Source organism: Rattus norvegicus, chromosome 2 (assembly GCF_036323735.1).
Source record: "Rattus norvegicus strain BN/NHsdMcwi chromosome 2, GRCr8, whole genome shotgun sequence".
NCBI lineage: Eukaryota > Metazoa > Chordata > Mammalia > Rodentia > Muridae > Rattus > Rattus norvegicus.
Window position 1 is genome coordinate 212,535,786 of NC_086020.1, and position 12,780 is coordinate 212,548,565.

At 43.3% G+C, this 12,780-nt stretch overlaps 1 protein-coding gene across 4 annotated transcripts in view; it reads right to left on the minus strand.

The window, feature by feature from the left end:
* Nucleotides 1–1,005: 1,005 nt before the first annotated feature.
* Abcd3 (ATP binding cassette subfamily D member 3) overlaps nt 1,006–12,780 on the minus strand; it is a 53,589-nt gene continuing 41,814 nt past the window's right edge. For all 4 annotated transcript variants that reach the window (NM_012804.2, XM_039101774.2, XM_039101772.2 and 1 more), the window contains 7 exon segments: nt 1,006–2,394; nt 3,748–3,804; nt 7,027–7,131; nt 10,653–10,772; nt 11,201–11,290; nt 11,386–11,451; nt 11,546–11,623. In NM_012804.2, the coding sequence (NP_036936.1) occupies nt 2,317–2,394; nt 3,748–3,804; nt 7,027–7,131; nt 10,653–10,772; nt 11,201–11,290; nt 11,386–11,451; nt 11,546–11,623 (594 nt within the window). In that variant the 3' untranslated portion in view covers nt 1,006–2,316.

The window sequence follows — 12,780 nt, forward strand, 5'->3', positions numbered from 1 at the left end:
TTCTCACAATTAGTTATGTCAAATCCAACAACAGGACTCAGTCACTAGGCACAGCTCAAGGTTTTAAAAACTAAGCTTAAAGGGCTGGGGAGATGGCTCAGTGGTTAGGAGCACTGACTGTTCTTCTAGAGGCCCTGAGTTCAATTCCCAGCAACCACATGGTGGCTCACAACCATCTGTGACGGGATCCGATGACCTCTTCTGGTGTGTCTGAAGACAGGGACAGTGTACTTATACAGAAAATAATTTTCTTAAAAAAAAAAGGAAAAATGTTTTCAAAACCCTAAAGCTTGAAAGGTTTAATTATTAATAGCATTTCTACACTCACCTCCTAGTTGTAAAGCAAGTGCCAATCACCGAGAGACCACACCTCACTCCAGCAACACCTAGCAACACTGCTTACACACTTTCTCATTGGCTGAAAAGAACTGCAGGACACGGCAACATAAACTTGATCTGCAGGCCATCCATAAAGTTCTTCCATTTCCTGCCTGACTTCTTGCTGGGGTTAAACTCGCATTCCCAGTGTAGTTGGGATATTCATGCAGAGAACGACTGAGCAGTGCTGTTTTGGAACCAGTGCTCTCGAGTCGGCCCTGAGAGAACCATCACCCATGTTAGAGTATACCGGGATTCTCCTGGAGACGTGCCTCTGACTCAAATGGTGAGGCACACTGTTGTTAGAGTCAAACAAGAAAATAATCAGCAGGCAGGCAAGGTTCAATTCTTGTGCTGGCAGCCTGGAAATCTGAAAACCTGTAGTTTCCCTGTGCCTTACAGCCTTCCTTACGACACACTGGCTTTTAGGGTCTCCTGGCTAGCTATTAGCATTTGTGAGGTATAAACATTTGGTGAGGCTCTTCTACGAAAGAAATGCACATTTAAAAGTGTACATTAATCCCACCACTCAGGAGGAAAAGGTAGGTAGAAGTCTGTGAGTGCTAAAGTTCTTTCTGAATGTCAGCGTTCAGGCGCAAGAGTCAAAAAGGACAAGCAAAGGCTGTATAGGTTATTCATTTTTTTTTTAATCTGAACAGAAAATAAGTACACACGTTTGCTAAGGAGACATGGTAAGATTGAATGTGATGTATTCACGGAATCAATACATCAGGGTTATCCTGGTAGCCAGTGATTATGAGTTACGAAGAAACAAAACCATCGTGATAAGGCCCCATTCCGAGCCCACTCAAGCAAACTGATTCACGACGACTTACTGATCAAGTCCGCTCTCAGCCCTCCTTTGTGCAAAGTCACTCGTGGTTCCAGGGAGCCAGAGCTGACACAGACGCAGCTGCACAGGAGTCAGAGGCCGCTCCTAGGAAATATCATTGGCCCACGAGCATGACAAAGTCCAGCACTTTTAAGAACCCACAGCCACAGACAGCAGCAGTGGCGTTGTGTGCTCAGTGCATTACCTCATGTCGGGCCTCTACAGCCACGTGGTGCTCACCATGACACAGCCACACTCTGACGAGCCTTTCCGGTTCCCGTCACAAAATCTAAAACCCTCCCGAGACCTCCAACTTCATGCAGCAGGGTGTGTCTGAGCTCTCAAGCACTGGTAAGACTGGTACCATGTGGAGCAGGCACGGGCTGTAAGCACGACTGCACACACTGCTGTCCACACGAGAGCCTTCAGAACGACTCAGTCCAAAAGACTGAGACGGGTACATTTATTATTTAGGTAAAGAAAACCCAAATGGCTCTCCTGGAATCAAATGCACCTCAAGGTATGTATGAGGAATGAGAATAAATGTAGCAGCTAGAGAAATCCGCCACTGTTTAATAAATGCTATCCTGTGATGATGGAATATGTTCCAATAAAACATTGTGATTGGTTTGGTTCCCACTACCATGGGGCACAAAAAAAAAAAAAAAAAAAAAAAAAAAAAACCCAAAAAGGAACTCAAGACTACTTTGTTAGAATAAACAGCTAATGACCCAGTTTTAAATAGGGTTCTTCATTAAAGAAAAAGACAGAGCTATAAAAGTCAAATTAGCTGACTTCAAATGGTTTACATCCCATGAATCAGGTTACACTGATTTAAGCCCAATTTAATTCAGGCAGGTTTTTTAACCACAAGAATAAGGACATTCTTAGTACATAATTAATAATTAAACCAACATATACACAATTAGCAATATCCTATACAATATTAAATGTTTTAACATGTTTCAATTATCCTATATCTAGTCAATTTGTAGCTTTGTTTTTTTAAAAAAAACAAGCTTAACTTTATTTTACAATGCACGTTGTTTACAAATGCATTCTGTTCATTCATTCTCTTGTGAAGTGTGAAGTTCTCCAGATGGTCTCTATGATCCGAACTCAACTGTGTCTTCTGTGATCTTTTTGAATTCATAATTGCCTCTGCCATCCATGTGCAGGTAGTACTATGGGAGGAAGGAAAGTCAGAAACTAAGAACAGGTATGGTCCCCATCTAGGAGAACTAAAACAGACTTTTGCATGTTTCTTAGTCAATGCACAGGCATCCCACAAAAGAGGATGCTCCCATAGCTTTGAATTGCAGCTCAGAGCTGCTAGGATGACCGGTGCGGTGCCAGAGACTGGGTGGCTCGCCAGTGCAGCACTGAGTGCTTCACTGGTCAGCTAACTCTCTCCGCTTGAAAGACTTTTGTTTAGATTCAGCAGAGAAGTTATACATGTGCCTTCTGAAGACAGAACAAAGCCTTCTGTTTTTAGTTAGTGAGCATCTATATATAAAGACATGCTTTCTCTGTTTATTTTCTGTTTTGCTAGTTCTTAGCTGCTTTGTGTTCCCTTCCCTCACATGATAGCTGTTCTTAGCTAGCGCGCGCGCGCGCGCGCACACACACACACACACACACACACACACACACACACACACACACACACACACACAGTCTAGGGCTGAATCCAGAACAGGGAAGGAGGAGAGGAGGAAAGTGTGAAGGGAAGGAGAGGGGAGGGAAGGAAAGAGGAGGGAAGGAGAGGGGAAGGAAGGAGAGGGGGAAGGAAGGAGAGGGGGAAGGAAGGAGAGGGGGAAGGAAGGAGAGAGGAAGGAAGGAGAGGGGGAAGGAAAGAGAGAGGAAGGAAGGAAAGGGGGAAGGAAGGAGAGGGGGAAGGAAGGAGAGGGGGAAGGAAGGAGAGGGGGAAGGAAGGAGAGGGGGAAGGAAGGAGAGAATAGCAAAGGTTGAGGAGGGAAAGATGAGAGAATTAGAGAGAAGAAAAGAACTCCGTTCTCAACATTACCCCACTAACCTTGTGAACACTAACGAGAACACGCAGCACTTCTGTATACTGGAAAGTCCATGCAGTATCCAGGAAGTGCCTGAGACCGTCTAACAGATCCTGTTTTATTACACTATAAACATGGCTGGCATTATCCTACTTTCCCTGAAAATGCTCGCAAAATTTTGCCATCTAGTTTTTAAGACTTCTCCTCTTCTGTCAAACCTGAATGGTAACGGCACAGCTCATTTACCCATAGCCATTACACAGCAGTCACTTATAACACTAGAGACCTAACTGCCCTTAAATAGAGCTCAGGAGAGCTAGAGGTTGCTTATATACATTCTAGTTTTCAAAACTGACAACAATACCCAATAAAGTCCCACTGTATACCGTAAAACTCAAATCACCCTTTCCCTTAGAATGTGTGCCTACACGGTGACATGACCATGAAATCTAAAATCAGTCAGCAAAATTCACCTATTTACAGAAGCTAAACATTCATCATTCCACACAAAGAAAGAATACGAACCTCGTGGTGTTTCCAAAGGGATTTCCTGTGTGAGACAGTGAAGAGGGTGATGCCAACCTAAGCCAAAGAAAGGGTTTACGTTTATATCAGTCATGGCAGGCCACAACACACACACATGTTAAGTTACTAGATACATGCTCAGTGGCTACAGATAAAAGTTAATGATAAAATATAGCCCCTACATTTGATTTATTATGAAGTAGTAAGATAAGAACAGCAAAAGGTTAAAATCAGGAAAAATCGCACAAGCAGTCTGCAGCCAGTGCTCCCAGAGGTATAATTCCCTGCTGTAGCATCCCATTTCGGAATGTGTCTGGGTTCAGATTTGGGAGTTATTACTCCACTACCTCTAGAACGTTCTGAGGCAGAATTCCACATGTGTCTGATTCCATGCGTGTCTGCAGGAATGTGTACAAATACCAGCATAACGAGACAAACAGTTTAAAAGATCCTATGTTTGAATTAAGTTTTGCTATCCAATACGTTTGCTCTAAAGCTTCAGTCGATCCAGGATATTCCTCCCCCCCCCCCCCCCCCCCCCCGGGACATTCTGGTAATGACTGAAGACTCTTTTTGGTATGCTGAAACAACAGTGCCATCTAATGGATGGATACACACCAGAAGTGCTGCTAAACAGTCTTAACCCCCGGGACAGTTCTGCTATTGCCTGGGACAGTTCTGCTATTGCCTGGGAGTTAGTTACAAAGTCAATATAGATTGGTCGGGAGGAGCACCGCCTTAGGGAGGAGGAGCACCGCCTTAGGGAGGAGGAGCACCGCCTTAGGGAGGAGGAGCACCGCCTTAGGGCAGATCCTTAACACACACCTCTCATGTTTGAGAGAAACAGCAAACCTTCCCCATGATTTTTTAGTTTCATTTTATTTTTAAAAAGGACTTGTTTATTTTTATTTTATGTGTGTGACTGTTTAGCCTGCACATATGTAATACCACACACACACAGTACCCTTGGAGGCTAGAAGAAGGTGTGAGATCCTTTGGAACTAGAAATAAAGGCAGTTGTGAGACACCATGTGGATGCTGTGACCTGAACCCAGGTCCTTCTGTAGACCACTGAGTCATCTCTCCAGACCCTGATTTTATTTTCATTTTGAAAATAATCTCACAGCATTAGCCTAAATAAATTCCAATAATTTCTATCATGAAATTTTATGACTAAATTATTCTGCTGGCACAAGTAGTATTATTTAAACCGTGTCACAAGTTTGGCTGCCAACGTGCAAATTAGTTAGAACCTGCATAAGAAGATATGTATACTATGAGCTTTGTTAAACATGCATCTCAACTGTATCAAAAGCCTATTGAGACTTTTTTTTTCTATTTCCGATTTTGTAATTGGATTAGACCTTAATTAGGGTAGGCATAGTGTGTATTAGAATTACTGAAGCCAAAATACAAAAGTAAAATTTAAATGGTAAGATCTGAACACCAGATGCTACCTTTCCAAAATTAAATCTTATGATCATGGCTTAGATTCTGCAAAGACACACCACTTTTCTCTTTAATATCAAACATTCTACATTGAGCTTAAGTGTTGCTTTAATTCATCTGTAAATTTATAGTTATAGTTAGAAAAAGGTGTACGGCTTGCAAGATGCCTTAGTGAGTAAAGACACTTGCCACCAAGGCTAGCAATCAATTTGTGGACTGCCATGGTGGAAGAGAACGGACTACTACAGTTCTCTGACCTACGTGAGCACCAGCACACACGCACAGACCAAAGCAACAGCTTTAGAAGGTTCTAAACCTTCTAAAGCAGTCCCTCGTTGTCTGCTTCTTAATAACCAGTATGATTTAAATTATCATTAAGACCTCGAGTAACTTTTCTCCCCTCAAATGAGATGTATTTTACAGACCTACACATCTCAAAATCAAAAGAGGCAACAACACAGAGGTCCTGGAAAAGCCTCCAAGTGCAATACAGTCTATATGGTCTTACGCGTGAAAACACCACAAACATCTCTAATGCCTATAAAACTGAAAACCACATATGAGTTACTCAAAAGGATTAGAGAAGAGAAATAAGCCATTAAAGAAATGCAATTCATAGTTCAATTCAGTCTTCCAGTAGAGAAGACTGAAGACACTCCTGAAGCACCCACTTCACCCTTTCACACGCACTTGACCCATGTGACAGTCTGTCACTACACTGGTTCTACTCTGCAAAGTTAGAGACTCCACAGTTCTAACAACTTCCAGGTATTGTCAATGCTGCTGACCCTTGGCCATCCTCCAAATGGCAGGAACTCTGTGTGTGTGTGTGTGTGTGTGTGTGTGTGTGTGTGTACACACATGTACAACATGACTTTTTTATGGTAAACTCCCCAAATATAAATAAATTGTTAAAATACTCCTGTAACTCATTTATTTACACAGAATAATAGAATGTACTATTACTTTTCAAATTTAACAAGAGTGCACCAGGCCTAGTGAACAAGTATTTAAATAATGGTAGCCCAGCCCACCTCCTACTTGCCAACTCAAAGAAACTTATTTTAGATAATACTATCCAAATAAAGTAAACCGGACAAATTAAGAAATAATAAATGAAGGGGTAGAGAGATGACTCGGTGGGTAGAGCCCTTGCTGTCCCAGCATGAGTACTGGATTTTGTCTGGTGGGCATTGTGGACTGCCTGCAAACCTCGTGTTCAGAATGCAGAGACAGGGCAAGAACTCGCTGAGTCAGCAAACTCCAGCGCAGCAAGAAAGCTGCCTCGTCAACAACATAGAGATAAGATACAGAGTCAAGCTGTGTCTTCTACATGCACCATATGATGCACACCACCGTTCACACAAGCACATACAAGCACAACGGGCTCATATGCCACAAACACATGCCCACATAAAATAAAAATTAAAAAAAATTAAATTACCATATGGTTACTCTTGATTTTTCTTAGTTTAAAAAGTGATATATAGGTAAAGTTAATGAAACAAAAGAAAGAACAGAGGCTTCTTGATTTTTGGTGTTTTTTGGCTAACGGCGTGTAAGTAATGATAGAAAAGAACAGATTTAAACACTGTACCACAACTAAGAGATTGCTAAAGCTAAAGAGAGTTAGATTTAGAATGCATGGATAATTGTACTGTGTTCATGTCTGAGTTGTATTTAGAATACACTGACAAGTCCTTGTGTTCTGTTACAGACATTAGTTACCAGGTTAAAGACAAGGCAAGGTATTACCTTCCGTAGCAATCCTGCTGCCTTCGGCTCCAAGCCTGCAGTGGACATGGCATACAGACGCTCCGGGACACTTACCTTCCGACAGTGGCTGTAAATGTAGTCTTCCACATCCACACTAACTGCACTTGTGCACTCATCCAGAATGGCAAACTGGGGTTTATGATAAAACAATCTTGCCATCTAAAGCACAGAAGGAAACAGTCTGTGTGAACAGAGGTCGGCCTAAGATAAAACTAGCAAAAGGATAAGCTCACTTCAGTAAGTACACTTTTGGAGTCTTACAGAGCTAAAACATGAAAGCTATTCCTAACTAAAAAGTGTCACCCCAGAGATAGAAATAATATAAATAAAATGAATCATTTTTACTGTCATCTTAAACAAAAGGAGAAATGTAATGTGTGAGAAATAAGCATTGCTAAGAAAAACCAAAAACTGGTGTGAGCTGGAACTGAGTTTTAAGATGAACTCAACAGACAAACCAGCTTGTGTTTTAGCCAAAACTTAGAAGTCAGACTGCAGATGGCTCAGACGCACAGAATCCCCCGACTGTTGCTTAAGTAAAGGCATCTGTCGGTGTTCCACCAATCCGACAGTGCACCTGCCGGGCCTGTCCTGCTGGTCTGAAGTGTGCTGTTTCTGAAACCTGCTGATCTTAGAAATGAACTTGGGAGTGCTAGTGCTTACATTTCCTTCATTAGCAGGATGTGGAAAATTTTCCTCACTTATATTCCAAATGTATTGTATTTCCTGGAAATGTTCCGTCAATGTCCACAAAGGAGATCTTCATGTTGCAAACCATCAGACACCTTCCTAACCCTAATCCATCTTCTGAGCACCATTCTCCTCAAGGCACTCCTCCCTGAGGAACAAGTAAGGGTGCCCACTGGAGGCCCTCCCCTGCTGCCCTGCTTCCTCTCTGGTACCTTCCCACCTGGCATTCAGTGTGCACACTTGGGGGGGCCTCAGAACTAAATCCCAGATCCTTCTCTCTCTCTCTCTCTCTCTCTCTCTCTCTCTCTCTCTCTCTCTCTCTCTCTCTCCTCTCTCCCCCCCCTCACCTAGTCTCACCTAGGAGCTGAATCTTTCTGACCCCTTTCCTTCCCTCCCTCTCATCCCCCCTTTTCAGTCTCGTGGAGTCTCGAGTGCGCACACTCTCCGTCTCTGCCACGACGTCTCTGTACTCATTCTTTGCCTGCATGACAACCACCCGCCCTCTCTGCTGTCCACTCTTCTCCATGTAGCCAGAGCATCTACTATACATGTAACGCAAAGAACCCCACCTGACTTAAAGTTTCTCCACAGCGTCTCCCTCCTCATCTCCATGGTCCATCCCCTTCCTCCTGCCATGCTCTGATCTTAGCTCCAGCCAGCTCTGCCTCTTCCCATCAAGCACTAGGAGTAAGATGCCCCAGGCCTTAGAGGCTGTCTGTCATGTCACTCTTCCCTTTCTCTTTTTCCCGTCTCTTCTCACTGTTGTGCTGTTTCTGTCTGTTTGATAGAGGCTTTCACTCTGATTAGCCCAGGCTGGCTCAAACCCATGGCAATCCTCCTGCCTCTAACTCCAGAATGCTTGAACCATGCCTGTGCTTTCACAACAGCTTATTCTTTCTCAAGTCCCAGTATCTGGCTCTGGTCTAGATATCTTCCAAGCGTCTGCGTAAGTCACTCTCTCAGTCCACGTGGGCCCTTATGGGACTGCTGCATATGGCAAACCTGAGCTCATCTTTCTCTGTGTGGCTGCCTAAAATGTAAAGTTCACTGAAGCAGAAACCATGGTTAAACTACTACAATATACCGGACACGTCACACAGCTGTTCCATTCACGTATAGATAGCAAGTGGGTAACTAGAACAAATGGCTTTTCTGAGGGTCACACCTATGTGCGTGAACTGAAGAAGAGGAAGCATCAGACATTACCACAGACAGTGCATTGACAGTACTTCCCGTGCCTCTGTGCTCCATGAACCTATTCTCACCGTGTGTGTGTGTGTGTGTGTGTGTGTGTGTGTGTGTGTGTGTGTCCCCTTCTCTCCCCATGCTGTCAGCTACTTGACTCCACAAAACAAGCAAGCTGTAAAGCAAGTATTTAAACCAATATTCTGTCTGAACTGCTGTTGATAAGCAATCTTTCACCAATTCTAAGAGCAACTGTCTGCTGGGCGAGCCCCAAACTATTGAAGTATAGCTTCCTTGGTGACTGGGATATTCACATTAGTTATTTCATAGGACTGTTTTAAAAGATATAATATGTTAGCCTTTGTAGTCTTCTTGGCATATTGACTATCATCTACTAAGCCCTCAAACATTAGCTGTTACTGACCTGAACCACAGCTCTTATTCAAATATAAAACGAGTTCTGCTGAGCAGTAAAGACGTAAGGCAGAAACTGAATGGGGGGTGGGGGGGAGCCTGGGAAGATGGCTCGGTGGGTAAAGTGCCTGTTGTGCAGGCACAAAGACCTGAGTCCAAATCCCCAAAACCCACACAAAAACACAGTCGGGCATGGTGGCATCAACTCTAATCCAGTGCTGGAAGGCAGAAAAGAAGGATCTTGTGGGCGTGCTGGACAGCCAGCCTAGCCAACCTATAATCTCCAGATTCAACGACAGACCCTGTCTCAAGAAGTAAATCCACAAGACATCTAATGTAGACCTCTGTAGTCACCAACAGCCGAGATGCCATGTGGGTAGTAGGTGTTAAACCCAGGAACTCTGGAAGAGCAAACAGTGCTCTTTAATACTGCGCCATCCCTAGCCTACTTTCTTGACTACTAATTGATGGAGGAAGGCCCAGCTCCCCGGGCAGTGCCATCTCTGAGCAAGCAGCCCTGTGCTGAATAGGAATGGTACGTGAACATGAGCCTGGAGCAAGGCAGTCCACAGCACTCCTTCATGGTTTCCACTCAAGTCTTACTTCCTTGAGTTCCTGCCCTAACTTCACCAGGTGATGAACTGTAACACAAAAGCTAAAAGAGACTTTCTCCTTCAAATTGGCTTTGGCCATAGTGTTTATCACTGAGACTGGTCTTGCTACAGTGGACCCCACCATGTTGTTGTTTGTTAGGACAGTGGGAGCATTTAGAACTTGGAGCTGGGCTGTTCTGTGGGAGCTTAGAGAACAACAAATAAGGAGAGGATGGAATACGGGAGAGGAAAACCGCTATCTATCTTCAAGATAACTTTGTTATTATAAAATTTAAAGTGTTTCCAATTCTTCTTTGTACTAGGAAAGTTTTAAAAAGTTCTAAGTAACTTCGGGAGTAGGTTAGTGACAGAAGAAACAAAGTTACAAGTAACTGACCGTGGAGGGAGGAACAAGGACAAAGAGAAGGATGAAGAAATGGTGTTTCTAATGCTTTCCGCTGTTCAGGGACAGCAGCCTGCAGGAGCTAACAGGCCGTCTTTAGGGGAAAGACTTACCGGGCTCCTCACAGGCCCACTGTCTAGAAAGCAGCCTAACTTTACACCTAATACTCTATAGTTTTCCCTCTCACAGGACAGCAGCATTCCTAACTAACACAGTTTTCAGAATATCACATTTGTGTGAAGTGAAACATGTTCTAGCACTTTTATTATAATTTAAAATAACACACACTATAATATTTGCTGAGTACAAGATAAAGCCCTGTCTGAATTAGTCGAATTCTGGACTCTGATAGCGACTTTAGTGAACATTTGGTCCCAGTTTCAGAGGGCACTGACCGCCATTCTTTGTTTTTCTCCTCCGCTGAGTACATCCATCCAGTCCTGAACACTGTCCCAGCCTCCTTCCCGCTCAAGGATATGGCCCAACTGTACATTGTCCAAGTACCCCTTCAGCACCTGTATGCAAAGACGGAAAGGTTTATTAGAAGCTAACGTCCTGCCCCATCTCACCTTACTTTTTTAGACAGCTCAGTAACTCCATAGCCAACCACTCGGACAGCTCGGTGCTCCTCAGGAGAGAAACGGGACAATGCTGACCTGAACTGTCAAGCCCTAGCCATAGTACCCTTGACAAATGTCTATTTGTTTAATGACAATACAATATCATATAACCAAAGGCCGGGGCAATGAAAGAATACAGTCCTGTGACGATGGTTAAAACATGCCACGAGTAATCCTTAAGTAAAGCAGCTATCTTTTACCACCTCTTGGAGAGTTCTAACAATGGTTTAGAAGACTTTCTGGATGAGCCACACTATGTGATGTTTCAAATGACAAAGAAAGCAGGGCATGCTCAGTGCGTGTAGGATATAAACACCCCTTACTTGGTCAGATATCCCCTTCTTCTTCTGATCCTCCTTTCCATCTGGATATATTACTTGGTCTCTCAGTGTTCCCAGGGTCATATAGGGTCGCTAGCAGTGACACAGAAAGAGTCATTAAGTGTATGTTTTAAAATATTAAGCAAAAAGATCTTAAAGGTTACAAAACAGTTCAAACAAAGTCTTACCTGAGGAACATAAAATAACTTTCCTCTCTCAGGTTTAGTAAGATGTCCTCCAAAGAGAGGCCATAACTATAAAAGCAAAGGGAAACATAAGTGACTGAAATTCCTAACCTGACAGACTTACACATAAGACAGCAAGCTTCGGAAGCCGGCTTGTACATACTTCACCAAGAACACGGAAGAGGGAGCTCTTTCCACAGCCATTTGGACCACAAATGAGAACGTTGGCCCCAGATCGAACCTGAAAGACAATTATTCTTTGAATTAACTAAATTAAATGAATAGTATGTGAGGTATTTCCTTAGAGTCAAAGCTATCTTTGCTAAGTCTTAGCTTCTAATTTTACTTGTAAATGTGGTGTTGGGCACAACTATGGAGTGTATGATGAGAGACTTTTACTTCTGCTAACTTTTAATTTTACTAAGTTTCCTTTTTTTCACTTAAAGACCATTACTTAGACTGTTTAATATAGTCTTAATCAGATGCAAAACTTGAAAGCTTAAAATACCTGAGGATTCTTGAAAATAATAATTGTATGTATTCATGTTTATTAACATATTATTACCTGCACTGTAAAACAGATTCTTTTACTCAGAGGTCTGTATTTACTTAACAATATGTCACAGTATTCTTCAGTTCACTGTGTTTGGGTCCTCCTGCCCATTCTCTTATGCCTGTAGTACATACTGTGTGTGTGCCACACACTATACTACATGAATAGTATGAATACACTGTAACATATCCAAACGTTCCCAGTGATATGTGCATCATCTTTTATTCTGATCTTTTAATAACACTGTGTATAACTTCTGTGTCAGCAACGCTATGTACATTAACAAAGTAAAGTAAATTGTATAGTACAGACTAAGCACCGTGGACAGAACTCCATGGCTGGATAAGGAAACAGGAAGGGCACAGAGGCCTGGGAGATCAAAGTACTCGTCACTGCAAGTGACAACTGGGACAACTTCCAAAGACGTGTTAGGAGGATGCCTCATCATGAGGAGGCCATTCCTGCCCACCAGCAGTGAGCAAGCAAGCAGGCGTGAGGACACCAGGGCAGGAATGGGCTTTGCCTCACAGACTGACAGACAGACAGACAGACAGACAGACAGACAGACAGACAGACAGGCAGGCAGGCAGGCAGGCTCTGCTGCAGAGGACAGCAAGGAAAGCAGCAGCAGTTACTGGGCTAAGATGTGCGAGGTAGGGAGAGGAGGTGGTGTCAGCAAAGTCTAAAAGGTGGCCCAAGCCAAAGCTCTCCAAGCCAATGAGGCTGCTAGCATGAGAATCATCAAAGCAGGCAAAGGCAGACTCCGCCCAAGCAGGTGAAGGGAGTGCGGTGAGTGCCCAGGATAAACACGACAACCTACAGAGGAGTGACTATGCCTGCACTGA